This window comes from Puntigrus tetrazona, chromosome 23, assembly GCF_018831695.1.
Source record: "Puntigrus tetrazona isolate hp1 chromosome 23, ASM1883169v1, whole genome shotgun sequence".
Taxonomy (NCBI): domain Eukaryota; kingdom Metazoa; phylum Chordata; class Actinopteri; order Cypriniformes; family Cyprinidae; genus Puntigrus; species Puntigrus tetrazona.
Genome location: NC_056721.1, coordinates 16,235,239 through 16,256,628, shown reverse-complemented (window position 1 = coordinate 16,256,628; position 21,390 = coordinate 16,235,239). Strand labels below are relative to the sequence as shown.

General features: G+C 38.0%; 2 protein-coding genes across 2 annotated transcripts; one reads left to right on the top strand and one right to left on the bottom strand.

Annotated features, from left to right (window-relative positions):
* Nucleotides 1–13,347: 13,347 nt before the first annotated feature.
* Nucleotides 13,348–15,567, top strand: tac3a (tachykinin precursor 3a). Its single transcript, XM_043224075.1, has 7 exons — nt 13,348–13,514; nt 13,695–13,810; nt 13,896–13,995; nt 14,086–14,115; nt 14,203–14,256; nt 14,974–15,052; nt 15,209–15,567. Exons 2-7 carry the CDS (start codon nt 13,709–13,711, stop codon nt 15,225–15,227), a joined length of 384 nt encoding a protein of 127 aa, XP_043080010.1. The 5' UTR covers nt 13,348–13,514; nt 13,695–13,708; the 3' UTR covers nt 15,228–15,567.
* Nucleotides 15,568–15,704: 137 nt separating this feature from the next.
* On the bottom strand, nt 15,705–20,863 carry c1galt1a (core 1 synthase, glycoprotein-N-acetylgalactosamine 3-beta-galactosyltransferase, 1a). Its single transcript, XM_043224074.1, has 4 exons — nt 20,506–20,863; nt 18,951–19,204; nt 17,821–18,485; nt 15,705–16,609 (listed from the first exon to the last, which is right to left on the bottom strand). Exons 2-4 carry the CDS (start codon nt 19,171–19,173, stop codon nt 16,298–16,300), a joined length of 1,200 nt encoding a protein of 399 aa, XP_043080009.1. The 5' UTR covers nt 19,174–19,204; nt 20,506–20,863; the 3' UTR covers nt 15,705–16,297.
* Nucleotides 20,864–21,390: the final 527 nt, after the last annotated feature.

The window sequence follows — 21,390 nt, the reverse complement described above, 5'->3', positions numbered from 1 at the left end:
TAATAAATAATCATTTTTTACTTTATGTCCAAATGCTGCTTGTATTATTTGTGAAGTTCGCCATGTTCTCAAATCGTCTAAATACTAACATATTGATTTTCCCACCCCTTTCGCCAACTCCTCTCGTCAATCCCATAGAGATGTGCTCCGGTTGCTGGCATCTGCGTGAGCGAGCATGGCTTTATGAAGCCCATCCGCATCCCAGCAGCGGCTTCATACATGTAGAGTGAAAGCTGGAGGCTACGTTTCTCTGGAGCTTTCAACCTCTCTGTGTGACACCCATCTCAGAGAGAGAGCAACAATACTGAGATAACTCGCGTCCCTGAGGGGTTGGGGGTGTTCTGATGGCTGTTTGAAAGGACATATGACAGCTTTTCTTTCCCCAGTCACGATTATTTTGGATGCTACCTCAAACAGCAGTTCAGATCGGTTGTGTATCTTGCGATCCGACTTCAAAGGAAAGCGAACAATCCTGATAATTGAAGAGGGTGCAATTTATATAATGAAATGTAAAAAGGTTCATTATGATATAACAACTCTAATCCTCTACATAAATGAATATGGCAGATTTGCGCTGCCTCGAGTGGCCGCTGCGTGAGGGTCACATATAAATGAATAACATGAACGCAGGCTCTTGATTAAATAGACGCTGTTGCACTTCATGTAAACTTATGAGTGCATTTTTTAGTGCCTTGGATAGAAAAAAAATTGAAAGGAGAATAATAAATAGAAATTAAATATATACATTTTCCAGCGAATAATAAAGGCTTCAGAAGTCCTAAAGCTTATGTTCTACACGGTCAAGTGAATGTAAAGTTATGAAGATCTGTGACCAATACACCAGTAATGTTAAAATCAATATTAATTAAAAAATGACTTGAAATATTTTCTTTTAAACGCCACATTCATATCTGTGACCGTCGTGCTTTTCGACAAGAAGCTGGCTGTGTCAGTAAATAACCTGAACAACACTTAGACGTACATTTTTCAAGTATTTCTCTAGTTATTTTTTAAATAATATTTGCAAAAAAACACATACTTCATGTTTTAACAGCACGATATATGTGTGTGTATATATAGATAAACAGATTGATAGATGGATAAATATAATATCCACTCATACTGTTAAAACAAGCCACATTGAAGTGTTTTTTTTATATTAATCAATGTTCATAATATACAACATATTTCATAATTTTCAGATTATGCAAAATAATTGTATTTTAAGGTCCGATTCTTGTTATTAACAAACCATTACAGCTTGATAGATAGACAGTCAGACGAACATCGACATACATTGAGCTAAAAACCCGGATGAAAAGGGGGGAAATGTTACATGCACGTTTGTGTGCTTCCAGATGTCTCCAATAAAGAAGACATTATAATCTCTCCCAGCTTCCCCATGATGCTGCAGCTGAACAAAATCTGGCAGGTTCAGGTGTGAGCGCATCATACCGATAATTAGACCCATCTCCCTATACACATCCCATCACGAGAGAAGCTACTGACGGACACAAACACTTGTTGTCCTTTTCTTCCCAGAGCCTCGAACGAGCCTGTAATAGACTCATTTGCAGGCAGGATTGTCTGTTTGCTTCTAAACAACTACAATCCAAGCGGGGTTTAAATGGGCAAAACTGATGTAGACGTGGATAGCTGGAGGGATGTAATTGCATACTGATAGATTTGCTTCAGCATTCGTGGATTGCAATACGTAGCTTACAATAAACTCGTCAAACGAAATCTCAAAGGTAGATCCCAGTGCAAATATAAGCGGTTAAGCCTCAAAGGACTTACTGTAAAACCGGTTATTGCAGCGAAATGTAATTTCTAAGAAAGGAGGCGAATTGATTTGCTACCGTACGTACACCGCTTAGTTAAAGTGAACATCTCAAGGACGTTCATCTTTCTACCCAGCATTCACTGTGGATGAACTACAGCACACAGAAAAGAAGCGCAGAGTCTCTCGCCCTGATCGCGTCTTTTTACTGAGGAAATGACTTCATCAAGCAAAGTCATCCAACCAGAAATCTGTTGAGACAGTGTAACCTAATGTCACGTGGAATGTTCTTGATAGAACATTCTTGATGTTCACGTGGAATGTTCTTAGGAATATAATTCCTATAATATGAATATAAACATTCTTAACAAATAGAAAGAAGTGCAACATGATTATGAACGATTAATAATGAATTGGGATGAAGTCAGTCAATTTTAAACAATTGACATTAACAGCCATTTTCTATTCAAGCTTCATTCTCCGTTACTTTAAAATGAGAGTTTCTCTGTTAAACTATTAGATGTGTTCAATCTAATTATTTCAAGCTTACCGATTGAACCCAAATTAACTCTGTTACCACTGTGGTCAGTTTGTTTTTATTATTTGTTTCATTTAACAAAAATGTTTCATTTGGGATGAAAATACTGAAATCGGACACAAATCAGAATCAGAGAGGGTTTGCAAACATTACATAAAACAAATACAAAATTCATTCGCATTTCTTTAACATCCAGTCCATCTTTTTTCTCCTGCTCACTGACCTTTCAAAAAACAAAACAAAACAAAAAAAACATTTCTTCTTTTAAAACTGCCATTTACACTTTCTGAACAATATGTGGCATTTCTTGAGTTCTGATGGATGGACGGAGGAAAGGCTGTTTACCGTGATGGTGTGTGTTATGGCAATAATCAAATCATCATACACTGGGCAGCTTGGATGGCAGTTGTCGGTTATAAAGGGACAACCATTTGGGAAGCCTATAGTCATCAATCTTGTCTCTGCGTTTGTGCATTGTATCTGCGTATGTATTTGTGTAGGCGTTGGAAGTGGAACATTATACAGAAGAAAACATATGGAGACACACAAAGGCTCCACGCGTATGCAATGCATCGATAAAGATCTAGAACAATGAACGTGTCTTCTTAAGGGTATCATAGCGAGTAATGAATAATCCGAGAGCAGCAAATGAGCATGAGATAATATAGAGTTGTCATCATCTCTCATAATGCACAGTAATATGAAGTGACATGGAGGACATCGTCAGCTACATCTCTAATTGAAAATTGAACTCAGCTAATGAGGCAGAGGACGATCAGATACAGTGCATTTGTTTCTTTCTGTTTGCACAGACAACTTAATGAGACATTTCCACTGCGCTTACAAGCTGCGTAATAGTTTATTAAAAATTACTTTATAAAGACATTCGGTCTAACACACGGGCATTTTAACCGAAGCATCTTACGTACGTCAAGCCTGTTGACAAATTACATTCTCCGTGTTTTTTTTTCCTCGATTAGAGTGACCCTGCAAATGAAAGACATCAATTAAATTCGAATTTAGCCGAAAGCATCGATATCCGCAGCCCTACAAAGGCAGCTATTCGCATGCTGAGCGTCATAGAACATCTTTATCCTAACTGACAGGCCTCCAACCAGTGAATGCAACAACAATGGTGAAGCCAAGAGAGATCACAGCCGCTCTGGCCTTTGTAGAAAAAGACAGCCGCAGGTTTTGTTGAGAAAACTTCACGGTTCTCTAGCACAGAATGTAAAGCGCAGTGCCCCGCGTCAAAGCGCGAACGTTTGCGGTAAGGTAAATACGAGAAATACAGATCTCTTAATGGTGAATTTATGGAAAAGTTTATTATGACACTTCCCTTGGAGGACCATAACTCACATGATATCTGTATAAGCAATATGACCCCTGCTTCATTGCGAAAGCTTAATGAGAGATTTCAAGGGCAGAGAGCTAGGAGAAGTTCTCCGCTGTGTTGTGTCAGATACCATTAAGCAACATCTCTGAACATTTCGAAAGCAATAATCATACCTATGTGTATGTAATGGATCTAGAGTCCATAGAGCTGCATGAATAATGTCTTTAATAGGCACTCAATTCTTTGTCCTCTTCCAAAAAGGAAACAAAAGAGAAAAATGTCAAAAGTAATGAGCAGGTGAGAGCTGTATTATTGCTTTGGAAATTACTTTTACACCCATGGCCTTTACCCCCAGAGAAGCCGTGTGTTGCCAAGGCAATAAATCACCTTCCGGAGAGCCGCAGGGCCTACTGGTTATTCAAGAGTCTGACCACGTTGTTTATTGGTGCATTCATCCTTCAGTCTCGAAGACACATTAAACTTGTGAACACGAAACGGCTTTGATCATTACAAAATGGGGCTTTGGGCCAGTTTTAGCAGTTTGGAAGCCATCGGTTTTGAATAATTGCAGGATTGAGAGGCATCTTAATATTTAATGGTTGTCGTTGGCTGCCACCGATTGAACGCTGAAAGAATTGTGGCCCATAGGTGTCAAACAACATGCAACATCGTAGCTGGAACAGATTGAGCACGCAGACAAGGGACAAGAATAAATCTGGTAAAAATTGATCCCCCCCTCCTGCAATCAGTGAATGCATAATGGCAGTCAGACAAGTTTAATCCTTTCCAATCTGACTTTCTGTTATTGCTTGGCCTATACTGATCCCTGTCGTATTGCAATTTCCCTTAAACATTTTAGATGAGCGCCGAAGAAATAAGAGGCATAGAGGAGGCCCTTATCTGGCTGGTTGGGAAGAGATAGGTCTGTCACGAATGGTGTAATATCACTGGAATAAGCCACTAGGTTATTGGGCGTCATAAGAGCAGATGTATTCATCACATTTTGCGCCACATTGATTGAGCTACAACACTATTTCCTCTCTGAAGGGCTAAGAAATGTGTTCAGACAGAAAAGAAACACTCTCTGAAAATGTAGTCGATCTGAAGAACAGAAGCTTTTTGATCAGTTGATGAATCAAGCTCATCAGTAACCTAATATACCTGACAGGTTTTAATCGAAAGAGGTGGTATCAAAGGACACTGCCTTCATTATGGCAGAGGCATTTCTATGTCCTAATGGGGTACATGGGCAATACATGGGTCAGTATATTTATTTAAGTGTTAATTTCAGCTAGATTTGACAGAACTGTTTAATAAGATAAGGGAGGCTGGGGGCAGATGCAATTTCAGGGGAGTCCTTGGACTCCTCAATCAGACTACTGTGGAATATCAGATACACATACAGCAAAGTAGTACACATTTGATGGGTTTCACGTATGTGCTTCAAATGGCAACCATGAAGCGTAGAAGGGAAAACAACTATACTATACATTTTGAAAAAGTAGCGAAGGACTCAAAAATAGCGACATCAAAGCCTCTTCAATATTGATTTCACTTTGCTTTGCATCAGAATTTCTGGTCAAATAAAAGAAACAATACAAGATTTTAATAATGAAGCATTCAAAATTTCTTCTGAAGTCCAGCCCTTTTAAATAATGTCTTTTTGTTTACATTGCAAAAGTGGTTATTAGTGTGGCCAAATCATGTGTAAAGATCTCAAATTAGGTTTATCTGTGCAACGAATATCCATTAATGTCAGCCATTGTGCAACAATAACAGGAAGGATGACGTAAAGGTGCATTTTTAATCATTGTTAATATCACTTCATTGCTCCTGACTGGCATAGAAAGGATCTAAATAGAATGCACCCTTAATAAGAAAGGTTGCAAAATGAGTATCGAGAAATAGGTTTTGCTAAACAAAATTGTGGACTGGACTATAATAAGTGTAAATTGGACTCCGGGGCCTGTATTCTTTTTTTCTTTTTTTTAGAAGAATCCTCTCAAAGAGCTCCTAATTTAGTTTAAAATTTCTAGTATTCTTAGCTTAAAAGTGACTCAGAACCAATCTGAGAGCAACTCAGAAAGGAAAAGACAAAAACTTTTATCTTAATGAGGAGGCAGGGCTGACCCAGTTGCTAGCTATGACACAATCTTTTGAAAAATGTGATTTGTTGGTTGTCCAAGAAATTTTTTCTTCACTTTTTTCTCAAAGATAGCCTCTTAAAAGTCCTCATTTGCACTTCTATCAATTTTGGACCTTAAGATCTCTTTTAAGCGTTAAGATGCTTTCTGAATTAAGAGGTAGGACCCACATTTTGATGAATTTCTAAGAATTTTGTTATTAGAAGCAACTCTTAACACATAGATTTTTTTATGAATATGGGCCTTGGATGATAGCACAAAGTTTGCAGACATGTTTTAGGAAAAATACAACATTTCCTCCTGCACATCAGCTGGCGTTTTTCAGTTCTCAGTGTGTTCCTAAAGGACAAGTCAAAATTATTTCTTGTATTAATCTATTTGACAGTTTCACTAAAGCATTTCACCCAAAATTTTAATTCTTTGAATATTTCCAAACCAATTCGACCGATCCTTTCTTTTGATAAACACGAAAAAAGAAGCTGAGATACCGCTTTTGTACTCTGCCAGAATACTTATTTTGCTTCACAGAGGAAAGAAAGTCATGAAGAGTACATGACACGCACAAAGATAAAACTAGAACCAGAATTTAAGGAAAATATCTGACCTTTAATGTACCTGTCAATAAATTATAACTGTGCTTTTAGGAAATTCTAACTTTTTTGATTGGAGAAAACATCCTCAAAATAACACACTGTTCATTTTAAAACTCGGATTTGTAAAGTCATAAATTTTACATACAAAACAAAAAGTTTTGGCTCATCTATTACACATCTATTACTCTCTGATGTATTTATAGAGTACGGCACCCATGTGACACCTGGATTCTGTGAAAAAGAGGAGCCTGGCTCAATACACAGGATCTGTTTACCGTGACAATCACTGTCACAGAGTCTGTCCCAGCTGCTCTAATCAACACCTAAATACCTTAATTATAGCTCAACGAAAAGAACAGAATCCAAAGGGCACTGCCATCAAGCCAGTGTGTAGTTAGATTTGTGCAAAATTATACTTGCATTTCTGATTTTTGATTGTGATTTAATTTTGGGACAATAGCCTTCCCATGTGAACTACATGGAGATGTATCTATGAAATATCACCATTTAATTACTGTTAATAATTTAGGCAATACTAAAGTACTTTTTCTAACAATTATCGGTTGCTATATTCACTAAAACAGATATGTACAATGAAATTAAATAAATGCAATTAATCTAATAATTGAAAAGCCAATGCCAATTCTCAGAAGGTATTCAAACTTAATAATCGATTAAAGTTTTCCTTTTGTAGCACACCGCAAATTTATTTCGTCAATATTCTAGTGTAATCCTGTGATGTCTTAACTGAAAATTGCGTCAGTTCAAAGGGACAGAACAGCAATAAAAAAAAAAATAACCATGGAAAAGTACAGCTAGAACAGACAGAGACACGCTGATTACTGAAGATCCGAATGTCCATAAACCCTGCTCATCATATGCTGATATCACGACACAGTTCTCAGCATTACCATGACAGGCCGATCTCCAAACAGCATTTTAAAGGGCTAAATGAAATCACGCGATTGGTTTTCCACTTATGTGCAAAGACGGAATCATTTTGTCCTGCGAAAAACTGTAACAAAGCGCTGATGAGGAGATATGTATGCAACAGATGGGAGATGTGCCTTAACGACACAACACGCTGCCTAACAACCCTAAATGTCTCTAAGTGCAGAACATTCAACTCTTTCGATAAGAGGACGCAATCAGACTTAAATTAACATTTAGATGACCATAAAACCCTAAAAGCTATCGAGAAGGGGGAGAGATGTCAAATCGCAGTTCATCGCAAAGACCTGTGGGTAGAAGCAGCTCAAAAGGGGAGATGACTAAGTCTCTCAAGTTATTCCAGCTAATCAATCAAATTAGCGTAACGCGTGTGAGGTCACACATGCAGGGGAAGGACTGGGCTTCCTCTTGTCCATTTTATTTATGGCTCTGTTGTGTCGCCTCTGGGTGACATGAGCAGCGGGGGGTTCGGAGCTACATTGAGCTCACCCTACTGTCAGACACGTCCCTTACAGAACGCAGCCACCCCCAATGCATCATTGCCTATCAACCCTTGGATGCCCCGGCCAAGCCTGTCTTCACATTTAGCTCCCCTAAGCCTTGTTGCTTTGCTGACCATCCTCCGGGCCCGGCTTTTAATAACTTGAGTTTCCTCTGCTTTCCGCGCCACTCTCCTGCATCTGCCTTCCTCTTTCTGAATCGGGCTACTTTGCTGCTTTTTCTCCTCTGTCCATAAAAGCCAGCACAAACCTGCGAGGGGAAGTGAGGCTGCAGACAGCATGAGTGTCTTTCTGTCCTTGAGCTCAAGTCCATTCTAATGCTTCAATAGACAGAAGGCTTCGAACTGTAATGTGAAAATTCGTACACAAAGTTGCAAAGATAGGGGTTTCGTGGCCTTCCGCTGCCCCTGCCAACATAGCAGAGGCGAGGAACAACAGCCTCCAGCCTTCGTAATTTGCTACATTATAGATGTGATCTGCACATAGACATGGAGGTCAAAACGATGCTTTATTTGCAACAGGCGTTCCTTGAATTTTTTTTTATGGCGGTTGCTGTTGATTTATGCATATAAAATGCTTTTAAATGGATTTAGCTACAGTGCACATCTAAAAACATTTAAGGCAATAACCACAAAAGTTCATCTAAATATATATATATATATATATATATATATATATATATATATATATATATATATGTGTGTGTGTGTGTGTGTGTGTGTGTGTGTGTGTGTGTGTTTGTGGCCGTGATGTGTTCTGGACCTGTGAGGACACCACTGTGTTAACACAGGAAAAAAACAAAATGCTTGGCATTTAACAGCATTTGGTGAGGTGGCATTAACTTCAGGTGTGCTTCATCATACGCCTGTTAGTTACCGTGCCTGCCTCTCTTACACCCACTCCAGTCAGGAGCCTGGCTGCAGGAAGCCAATCGAAGAAACATGGGTGGCAATGACGCAAGAGGACGATAGCTCATAGCATCACCTACATCACAAGTTTTTCAAACTTTTTCATTGAGGAAACTATGATAACTATGACGATGAAAAATGAGGGAAGGCAGTTATGTATAAGCAGTAAATTATGAGTTCACTGAGGCAAATAGTGAATAGTGAAGTGTGACTTGTGTTTGCTTATAAAACAGTGATACTTAAAATATCTTTTAGAGAGAGATTTTAAAAATAGCAATATGAAATAAAAAATTTTATTTTTTTTTGTTACGCTTTTTTACCTAAATTAAATTATTGGCTTATATGTCATTGTACTGACATGAAACTGTAGGTAAAAATGCTTTTTCCAAAAAGCACAATGAAACAGAATATCAAATTTGATGAAAGTTAAAAATGATCAGTGTTAAACATATTTTATTGTATCTTATTTTTGAAATTAAAGAAAAAAAAAAAGTCCTAAAATATATTTGTAAAAATAAAAATCCTTTTGAAATCCTTCCCAGACCTTATACACCTCTTTGGGTCCCTCGACTCCATTTTGAAAATCCCTGATCTACATACCAATACCTCCAGTAATGTCATTTGCAATTCGAGTGTCAAGTGAGCAAAGGCTAAGATTTTGCCATGCTGTGATCTGTAGCCATATCAGCAAGCGTATATGTCATTCACATTACAACTAGAGCCTACTGAAATACTGAATCATCTTTATGAAATGTATATTTGAAATGGAAAAGATTTATGCCCCAGTATAAAATATATATTTCTGGAGTAAATCTAATCATCATATTACTCAATAGGGATTGTTTGTCTTTAGTCACCCTTCCGGTCTCCATTTAACATGCTATGGATCTTAATTAGCCGTGTTTGTCCAGGTCTGCAGAGCGCCATTGCCAACACCCTGCTGCTCCTGAGCATAGCTGAGACCAGTAATTTGACTTGTCAGTCACTATTCCATCATGTGTCAAATCTCATTTACTTCCCTTTGCGTGCACAGAAAAACACATCACGTACACAATTTCTTAAAAAACATCAAGAAAATGCAAACCAAGAAGATGAGAGACCGCACGCCCCCCGAGAAAGATGTTTCTATGTGCTGTAAAGCGAATAAACTCTGATTTCTAGTGTAAACATTGCTCGCTGTGAGCCGTTACTAAGAGTTAAGACAAACAACTCGAACAAAAAGTGTGAAAAGCTCATGACATTAGCAGGTACAGATAAGATGATTTCCAAACACCAGCTGCCACAAATAAAGTAAGCGCTCCATTTCACATTAAGCAAAAAAAAAAAGCTGTTCTATCTCATAGGAAATCAATAGAAACGTGAACATCAGGACTGATTTTGATGCACCGATTCCTGATTTCTCATGCGCATCCTACGGTAAATATATACTTTAGATGACAACCTGAGATAATTGCAGTAAAATCTTCCTTGGCAGCAATACACAGCTTTCTCTCACGTTTTGAGAGCGCTGAACGGTATCTAATACTGTCATGAATTTACCACTATGGCATCCTCTTCCTGTCGTCATCCTCTCAGCGGTAGGGACCCTCCACCCTAGCATGCTCCAAATAAACAGCCCTATGGTGTTCTCATTGATACTCCCAGGATGTGGCTCTGTGATTAAGGGAAAGAAGTCATTAATTATGGAAGAATGCAATTAATTACTTTTTCTTCCCCTACTGCTGTCAGATCTGTGTCCCATCCATCCCCATATCCTTAATCTGACCTGCTGGGTGATCCATGCAGAGCAGGAAGAGACATATATGGGTTGGTACTCATTACTAAAACATCTTAATGCTAATCCGCTAACCTTTGGGAAAACCAGCCATTTGGAACTCCGACCTGCCCTTTGTTGTAGACGACATGTCCCCGCAAGTCACAGCTCGGTCTGCATAGAACTGTCTCCTGTGGATCAACACAGTCAGCGATGAAGTCCAAACATCTGCATCAAAAGCATTATGAAACACACATGGTTTGCATAGTAGAGGTACAGCATATTTGCCAACGTCCCTTGCAGTGAAAAATAATTGGCATGCGGGCAGAGCTCTGGCTCCATTGTTTGTCGAAATGCTTTATAAGCCTTGTGCAAGCACAAACAGAAATTGCCGTCACGGGTTTTAACAAACGCAGAATTTCGAAATTTGGACTGTAAACATTATTGTTCGTATTTACAATATTACTCCCCGACTTATTTATGCCTGCTTTCTCCACAGGGCTCCCAATCATCAGCTGCTCTTGACTATCATTTATAATATGCCCTCTATTTGCAAAGTAATTTGCTTCCAGATATTTATTCTCCCCTGTCAGCGCTGGAAAATATTATGCATTTCCATGTCTCGTTTGAAACAGAACGCAAGGTGGCAGAGAGCAAGGGTCCTTTGGACATTGTTTAAACATCAGTTCGCAGTCTTTAATGTCATAACCATTTGTGCTGACATTCAGAAATTTTGTACTACGCCTTTATTTACATAAATATTTTGAAATGCAACAAGCCGTTTGTCTCAATGAGACAACAGAAGTGTTAGCAATTCTAAGTTTTAAATATAGTCCATAAAAATATGGAATACAGTTAAGTAGGTAGGTTACATTTTACATTTTTCTGTAACGATAAGTTAAAATGTTCTACTTCTGTAAATCACCTTGAAAAATAAATATACTAAAATGTATTTGAAATGAACTAATCTTTGATAAACTTATATCCGCTAAACTGGAACAACAAATTTTGTACTTAACACACTTTAATTGTGTGAAATTAGTGCTTAAGATCAGCTAAAGATGTACTGAAGTATATTTGAAGTATATTTCAAAAGAGTAAATGGTCCCATTTTATATTAGGCAGCCTTTACTACTTACATTTAAATGTATTATTCGGTACAATGCACTTATTGCGTATAACATGTTTTTACTTATAGGCATTTTCAAATATATATGTAATTACATCTGTAATTAATTTCTGTAATTACATTTACATATGAACTGCTGACTTATCCCTTACACCATAACCCACCCTTAAACCAACCCAGACCAACAAACCTGTCCCGACCTGACCCATATCACTCCTCAACAGCAGCAAAAGTGCTTTGCAATGCAAAATGAACACAAAAAATACATTGTACTTAATTGTGATGTAAATACATAGTAGTTAAGGTCAACTAATTTAAAGTGTGAGAGTTAACTGAATAAAAATAAAAAATCTCACAAGGTTAAAACCAGCACAATCTAATAAAACATGCTTCAGAAATAATAGAGTTTGGCAGAGAGAACATATTGGAGGATCTTCTCCTGGTATTAAAAGCTGTCATCCTGGAATGACCTATTCTACAGTGTGTATAAACAATTTGAGAAAATGAGAGAAATTTGTTTTTCCAACATTTGGGAACTATTGTACGTATACTTCATGTACACTTTAAATATCTTGGACTTGTATACAGATTTTATTCTAAGATCATACGATCCTCATCAGTAGTGTCATTACACACATTTTAGGGGTAATATTAAGAGATTTGCATTGTCTTTAGCAATAGGTCAGTAAGTTAACAGGCTTGAGCTATACTTAATTCTATGTATTTTATATACATTTTTAGAAATCTACCCACAACTAAAATTGTAACTACTTTTTTAAAATGCAAGTCATATGAATAAAATGATATCACTGCTATACAACAAAATAGACTTTGTGTCAATTTAGAGTTAAACTGTACACAACTCTGGTAAACACGTTCTTCACACTCAAGAGGACAGCGTGTTAAAGGTTTTCCTATAGATAACGTCAGAAACAATGATGATAAAAATGAACAACAATGGAAAATAAATGCAATGATGCTGACGAATGTGTCTGAGTCTCGCAGGTTTTATCATGTTGATGTGGAAGTGGGTTAGTGCTGCCTGAGCTGTTGCTATCATAGGCGTCTTTTGATGAACTGATCAAATCTGTTCTCTAACGGAAACTTCAAAGCACAGCTGCCCTTTGCATGCTGCATACTGAGTGTGGGCAGCAACTAATGGATGTTCCCACTAATCAACCCTGCATGTCGCCAAGTCGGTTAGATGCCCCCCTCAAGATGTCCATAGAGTCCGCGAGACACCGTTCTCATCATCCACCGCTCCATCTGTGTAATTGCTTCCTTGAGAGATTACATTCCCCGCCAGCGACAGCACCAATTAGTCAGTCAGGAGGAAAATATGACAATAAGGCCCTACTTAGCAGAGAAAGTAGCATTCGGACAGATATCAGCATAATCTTAATGAGTCAACACACATGACATTTAGACACGCTCTCACGCGAATGTCTGAGTCTGACCCACAGACGCAGGAGACCCGGTTTCATCCAAGCCCGGTACTCTGTAACCTTGAAGATACAAAAAAAAAAAAAAAAACTGGCAAAGTTACAGATATGGGATTAAAGTTGCGAGAATTCAAATCTGAGTAATTGTTGAGAGGGGTTTAACAAAAGAGGCTATGGTTTGTCCTTTTAAGGAATGCCTCACGCCTCTGATGTCAGGATCTCAATTGCACGGTCATTGCTGATGCAGACTACAAACGCTTAAACCACACCTACACTGCGACATCTGATTGGACTTACGCACATGTTGCTATCATTTAACAATCAGACAGGAGAGAATCCTTGTCTCTGTGTCTCGTCTGAGAGTCCATCACAAAAGGATTTAACTCCTCGACCACAAACTTGAACTCAGCTGTTTCCTCATAGCACTATCCTCAGTTCAGGTGAGTCCAATACTTTGCGTTTCAAATGACATTTTCACTTTTTTTTCCTAAACTATCATTTTTTTCATACTGATGGTTTAGTGGTAAATTATACTGAATGCCACTTCGAGAGATTAAATAACATACAAGCACTTTGCAATGATGTAAACTGTTTTAGTGTTTGAAATATTGTCTCCTCAGACTTATCTGTAAAGATGTACCGTGGGCTAGTGTTACTGTTTTTGGTTTTGGTGCTGGAAACCCGATGGAGTGAGTCGAGCTGTCAGCAGTCAGAGTCTCAGAGATCAGTTTCAGGCGTAAGTGACAGGTTATGATCATCTAAAATGTAAAAATACCTAGGTTTGCCTGAGCTGTATAATAAAAATGTCATTTCATGCACAGGAGAGTCCGAGTTTTCGGCTGTCGGCTCATAACTTGCTGAAGAGGTATAATGACATAGATTATGACAGTTTCGTCGGATTAATGGGGCGCAGGAACGCCGGTGAGTGAACGGATATTCTTGCTATTCTTGTAATGTTGTGTAGGATTTACATCTTTTTTTTTTCTACTACGTGTTTATATTTTTCCCCAGACACAGACGATATACCACCTCAGCGTAAAAGTAAGGCGCTGTGCACTTTTTGTGCTTTCAGATACCCTGTGTTTAAAAAAAATAATAATAAAAATAAAAATGTCTGTTTTCTTTTAGGAGAAATGCACGATATCTTTGTTGGACTCATGGGGCGACGAAGCGCTGACCCTGGTAAAAAAAAAAAAATTTTGTCTTCAATTCAGTGATGTTTGTGAAATAATAAATAACGTTACCTTCCGATGGCCATTATTTTGATATCATTTTAAATCTACACGAATTATTTTGGTGGGTTTAATACGAAACGTTTGAATATACTGAGTTGTCCTTGCGGGGTGCACAAAATAAACCTAAAGCGCGATTTGTTCGATTCGCGAACAAATGACTCTTATGAGCTGATTCTTTTTTAGGGAATCAAAAACATGCCGCTTGACCAACCCAGCTTGATTCAAAAACGAGTGACTCCAAGGAGCCGGTTCTTTTTAGTGAATCAAAATATACACCACAAGCAGCGTTAATTGGTTTACGAACAAATGACTCCTATGAGTTTGTCATTTGAAGTAACTATTTAATCAATGAGACACACGAGTTGCCGTATTAAATCTGAATCATCTAAAGAATAACTCGCTAAATTTTAAAATCGAAATCTGTATGTTTATATCACTTTCAGTAACGTCCGTCTCGAAATGAAGTATACAGTATACAATTACGGTTCGTGAAACTTAAACCAGTTCAGTTAAAATTAGTCTACATATCTGTAACGGTTATGTCTTAATTTAACCGTATGGGCTAAACCTTAAACACATGACCAACGTAACCGACATCAACGCTGGCTTCATAAAATTATTCGGTCTATCGCGCATCTCAGACTTACTGTGTTTGTGTTTTCAGAAACTGGGCGTCCATGGAGGAAAGAGTATCCAGAAACGGGCTCCAGCGGAGGCATCTTCTTCAACAAATGCAAACTGAGGTGAGCAAATGAGCAATAAAGCTGCTCTGCCATCTGGAGGCTTTCTTCAGCTATTACAACACAGCATTTGTTGCTGAAGCATGTCTATACGTTGTTACAAAATGTGAATATTTATACTTATTTATAGTATTTTCATTTTTTTACGATTTGTTGCAGGTTTCGTCGTGGGTTATAGGAAAATGAATCGTTTCATATCCAGTGAATCATCTATCCCACCCTGTCATGACAGCTTCTTTTCAAGTCATTTCTTTGGAGCAACAAAAAAAAGTCATAATTTATTTTACGAAAGTAATAGAGCAAAAGAAAATATTTATATAAGACGAATCAAATAAACATGATTTCCTATGGCGTGATTCGTTTCATTGTACTACAAATTATGCATTATCCTAGATTATATATCGCCACATTTACATATCCACTTACGTCCCCTGCATATCAATATATTTAAGTTATTTTTGATGTCTAATGTATAAAACGTGATTTTTGTAAATAAAAATATTATCTATCTGATCTCACAATGTATTATGATTTAAATGTTTAAAAAAGCATAAAATGCAGGGACACCGCAAAATACTGTACATATATAATTATCTGCATCAAACACATATGCATTCGAACTTGATGTCAACTTAATCATGCTAGAGGGAACATGATGTCCACAATACTAATATTTAACATTTACTTGACTTCCGAATGTTAGTGCTTTGGATATCTGTAGATTGTTAAAACACAGCATGTCTTTTTTTCGTAAAGGAACACAGACAACATCCCAACAAAAACTTTCCAAATAAAGAAATATCAAAGAAACCCAGAGGATCGTCAGTGATATTAAAGTCACCTTTTCATTACAAAACCATTGGAGCCTTCATGTACTTTAGCCACGACGCTTGTGAATCGATCACTTTCACAGTACTCAGACAAGAAGGCAGCAAAATAATTTATTTAAATAGCAGGGACCATATTAACAATCTGTTGAGTAGCAAACACTTAATCGAAGTGATTTACAGTCGATTTATAACTGGCACGACCAGTCAATTTACTCGATCAACAGCAATAATGACTAAATTAGTTCATTGTTGAAGTTCGCACTGACAGCTTTTGGTTATTAGCCCAGATCTGTGAGCACTTCAGCACTCCATTTGCACAGTACACAGTCTGGATGATTCAAAATGCTACACAAGTTGAAAGTTCACGTCTGTCAATGCTACATGCGTTCACAACGAGAAGAAACGATCACATTCACAATCATGCGGTGCTTCTCTCTGTTACATTTCTCCCCTCGGCAGCATTTATGACTTTCTGGCTTGTTCCGGTAGTCTTCACTTTCGTGGTGTATGTTGGAACTGATTTTTCTTTAACACGCTCCTCTAATCTCTGAGCTTCTGTGGTGGGTTTCCCAGTGTGGGAAGCTAAAGACAGCACAGCAGGCACTGGAGGCTGGTAGCGGTGTTGATAGCCGTAAGGCCTGAGACGGTAAGTGTAGTACTCAAGAGTGTACATTAGCACAGGGTCTACATAGTGGAAAGACACGGCTAGGTCAGAGCAGCACTGTGGGCCCTGTAGGAAAAGACAAATGAAAGTGATGCAGGTCTGGGATCGCAGATGGTTTACATTAAAAAAATCATTACAAGTTAAGGTCAACCAACACACTTGTGTCAAAATGCTTTGAAAAAAATCTGGGTTATAGTGTGGCACTTTCAACTGAAGTAAATGAATAATGCTTAACTGAAGCAACAAATAACGTTTGCATGATTGTCTTGCTATTTTTTCTATATCCATTAAAGTTTACAGTGTAATTACAAATGACCAAAAAAGATAACTTTACAGCTTTGTATTTTTATACAAAAACGTGCTTATTTTTTGGGTTTTGTATTGCTAGGCGTTAGCCGCCTAGTCACAAATTCGCATAATCACGCACATGAAAGAAAAACTATTGACAAACGCGGTCCCCATCAAACCTAGCCATTGTTGGTTTGGCTTGCAATCACCTGAAGGAGTTTCTAGTTCAGTGTGGCTTTTAAAAACAAGAGGACTAAAATTATGAGGTACGTTTGTTCTCCAAGTATATTTCTCAAACAATGTTGTTGATTTTTATTCATACCCACAATGCTATCGAATTGAAAATTACTTTTGACACTTTAATCGTTTTCTCCTCTCTGGCATAGATGGTAGTTAAGTCCTTAAAACTTTTCCCAAAAAATGTAATAACTAATGTGCTTCCTGTGTGTAGGAGATGGCAACAGTGGAATGTGGGCATGTCACAAAAGACACGAAGGGCATAAAATATATCAAAAGAAAAATGACAATGAGTGCATATTTTATCCTACACTACCACCCAAAATTTGAGGTAAATTAAAGTCATCAGGGACACATTAAATTGCTCAAATGTGACAGTAAAGTCATTTATAATATTACAAAGGGTTTCTATTTTAAACAAATGCTTTTCAAATACTCAAAATATTAATCAAAGAATCCTGAAAAAAATCGATTACGAGTTTCACAAAAATATTAAGCACCATTTCAGCATATTAAGATTTTTTATCTCATGCCACACTGAATGGGCTGCTTACAATTAAACTTTGCCATTACAGGGATAAATAGCATTTTAAAATATACAGTAATAAATTTGAAAGAAAAAGTTCTGAATTGTATCAATATTTCACAATAATACTCTTTTTTAACTGCATTTTTGATTAGCCTTGGGGATCATGAAAGACTTATTTTAAATAAATCAATAAATAATGAAAATAATAACAAGCATGACTTACTTCTACAATTGGGTAGAAGCAGTAGTTCCAGTACCAGAAGGTTTTGGAGAACTTTCCTGTAAGATGGTGCTCAGGAATGAAAGGATGGAAGGTTTCACGGTGCATTGTGTCCCTGGAGTCCCCTGCAACCACCCCCATTTTCTCCAGACACTGGCCCATCGCTAGATCCTCCACTGAGGTGGTATGAGCGCACACTTTAGTGCTGAACCCCTCCACAAACCTTCTCAGGGCCTCTTTGCTGAGCACATAACCTGCGCCTCCGCTCATGTAGCCCTGCTTCGCATACGGCTTGAACCTCTTGCCAAAGTATATGGGCTGCTCTGCAGTGTAGTTTGACAAGACCCAGCGCAAGTTGTCCACAACGACGAAAGTGTCATCATCGGCTTTGAGGAACCAGTCCGCCTCATCGCCGTGGTTCTTCAGAGCATAGTGGAAGGCACGAATGGTCTTCCAGTACAGCTGGTCACGACCTTCTCCTGTGCCCAGACCCACAGTGGGGAAGCTGCGATCTTCCTCAGAGCTCATGAACAGCACTACGTTACAGTGACGACTCCAAGTCGCCTTCACATGCCGAGCCTTTGACTGCAGATTATTAGGGCCTGTCATCACCCAGCACAGGATACGCACTTTCTTAAACAGCTCATCTGCGATGTGACCATCCTCTCCTGTATTTTTAAAATGAGTTTTATAGTTATTCTGCAGTCTAATACAATAAAAGCATACTTCGAAGGTATGATCAAGGTATGTACACTAACCCATTAGTAGGCAATACACATATACACACACACACACACACACACACACATATATATATATATATATATATATATATATATATATATATATATATATATATATATATATATATATATATATTTTTTTTTTTAATTCAGTAATTACCATGTGATCAAATGCTTTCACTCAAGTAATAAATTACAACGTACCTAAATACATCCGTTTTTCACTAATGCTACATTGCAAAAAACTACTTTTTCCCTGTGAACTTCAGTTAGAAACTCAATGATGTGAGTGGAAAGTGAAAGCTTTGCACCAGATATTATGTTGCAGTGTTTTATATCGTGTTACATTATTTACGTAACATAAGTGATGCACTAGAGGGCGCTGAGCACCTGGCTGGTGAAGATGTTTGAGGTTGATCGTGGCAGATCCTTCCACTCTCCAGGTAAGGTTAGGGGTGTTTTGTTCGGCCTCCAGTGGAGCAGGGTTGCTCTTGCCATCACGCGCCCAGCTGAAGCTCTCCTCAAACCACACCTGTCTCAAAAACACGTACAAGGTGCAGCTCCCCACCAGGAAGCCCAGGGAGAAAGCACACCTTGAATTCCCTGCTTTCATGGTGTCAATTCAGGGATCCCGCCAACTGAGGCTAGAAAAATATTGGTTGCATTAATTTGAGGATAGTGCCAGGCCTATAACATGCATTATAAATTCATTGATTCAGCCATATGACAGGAAAACTAGCAAATAAACTTAAATTCTGTTTCAATCAATTGTTGTTGTTTTATCTACGCTTGATTGTGTTTATAGTGTGTGGCAATGCCTCGCATTATTTTTTCTAATAATTTACCTTAATTCAGTACTACTCTGTTCCTTCTATATGATCGCGCTGACGATTTCCTGTTTTTAAGCCCCTCCCTCAGAAATAGCTCAGTGTGTTGTGATTGGCTAAAATGCCGTCATGGCCTCGCCCCCTTCTTTGCGTGTGCCCGGGGGCGGGATTTATCCGGGTTTGCCGCATCACAAACCCAGAAAGTAACACCTTCTCGTCCCTACGAGTCGTTTTTGTGGGCATCACACCGCCATAAACGATATCTCGGTTGGTATTGAACTTTTAGCGTAGTAAGTTTGCAAACTAACGTTAAAAAGTGAAATCGCAATCAGCCATCCCTAACAACACATCGGCATGTCCATGACTCTCTTGTCAGTTAATGCATTCTTTGTATATGTTTTAAAATGATTAAAGTTATTATTTATTTTAATTATTAGGTTTGCATTAACTTATAAACCAATGTAAATACATACTTGAGCTACTGTGAAGTTTCCTATATTAAAATAACGAAAAACTATTACCAATTAAATATGCAAAACATAAACTATCTATTCTTTTTGATAGCATGTCGATATAATAAGGCCATTTTCAATTTAGGATTGCAGCTGCAGCCGGGTTAAATCTGGGGAATAGATTATAAGCTTGTTACCTTGCGTGACTGATAAATCTTGGTTCTTACCCTCATTTCCAAGAATTAGGCACCTGCTGCTCCCAGGCTTTAAAAATGTCAGTTTTATAAAACTGACAAGTAACATTTAGGTTGACTGCAGAGTCACTGCTTCGTATAATTGTTAAAACACTAAACATCCTAAATATTATTACTGTTGGGCCTAAACTTTTAATTTAACGAAAGTGTTCGAATCTAACGTGTTCGCTAAGAAAATCCTGCAAAGACTCAACAAATCCCAGTCTAAGCTGGATTTTTCCAAATGCTTTTAATAGACAGAACGGGGCACGGAATTTTGTTAAGTTATTACACATCTTTTAACGCATGGGTAAAAAAAATACAACATTCTGTTATACTGATTTAAATGGTCTGTGCATAAAACAACCAAAATACAGATAATGCACGCGCTGGTTGAGACATAAGAGGTGCATCGGAGGACAAAGGCCCTTACCTTGCATTCTTTATCTCCCCACTGCAAGCTTCTCAACGTCCCAAGGAACGCCGTGGACTCCGGTCAGTTTCATGCCTTCGGTCTTTATTCGTCCAAATATCCGCGAGCTCGCACGAGAGATGCGCGTCAGGTCTCGTTCGAGTGAGTGTTGTGACGTCCACACCTAAACAAACGCCGGCGATCTCGTGCTTTAGTTAAAGGCCATTGCGCACGTCAGTCACCTGACTTATTTTGCCCCGCATTAGCATACGGTTTGCCTTTAACCGCATGGTGAACAGTCCTCTTTGTGTGCTATTGCAAGACAACAGATCCTCTGTCACGAGCGAGTACTGTGTCAGCATCACACACGGATGGCCGTGCCGAGGCGTTTGATTGGAGGAACGGACGGTTTGTTGTTATGGGAGTCCCCGCCCACTAGGGGCGTGCAATTATTTCAACGATGACAAATGTATCCATATAATAGTATATATAATATTTGTCAGAGTACGTTATGTCGTTATCTGTTTAGCACAATTAATATCTTTCTCAAACAGACTGACAAAAAAGTGCCTGATAACCATCAGACAAAGTGCTGATAGAAACACGACGCTAATGAAAATAAAGTATTCTCAAATAATTTACTTGACACAGCCATATACAGGTTTGTATTAATTTCTTAATTTTTAAAGCTACTGATGTCAATAGAATAAAACAATAGCCTAAATATAATATTTTTTCCTCGCCTTTAGAAGGCAGCATTAAACAGTAGTATATTTAGTAAATATAGGCTACTTTGCATTTATTGTATGTCATTTTTTTTTTTATTATTATTATTATTATTATTATTATTATTATTATTATTATTATTATTATTATTATTATTTAATTTTGTAAGGGCAAGGTATT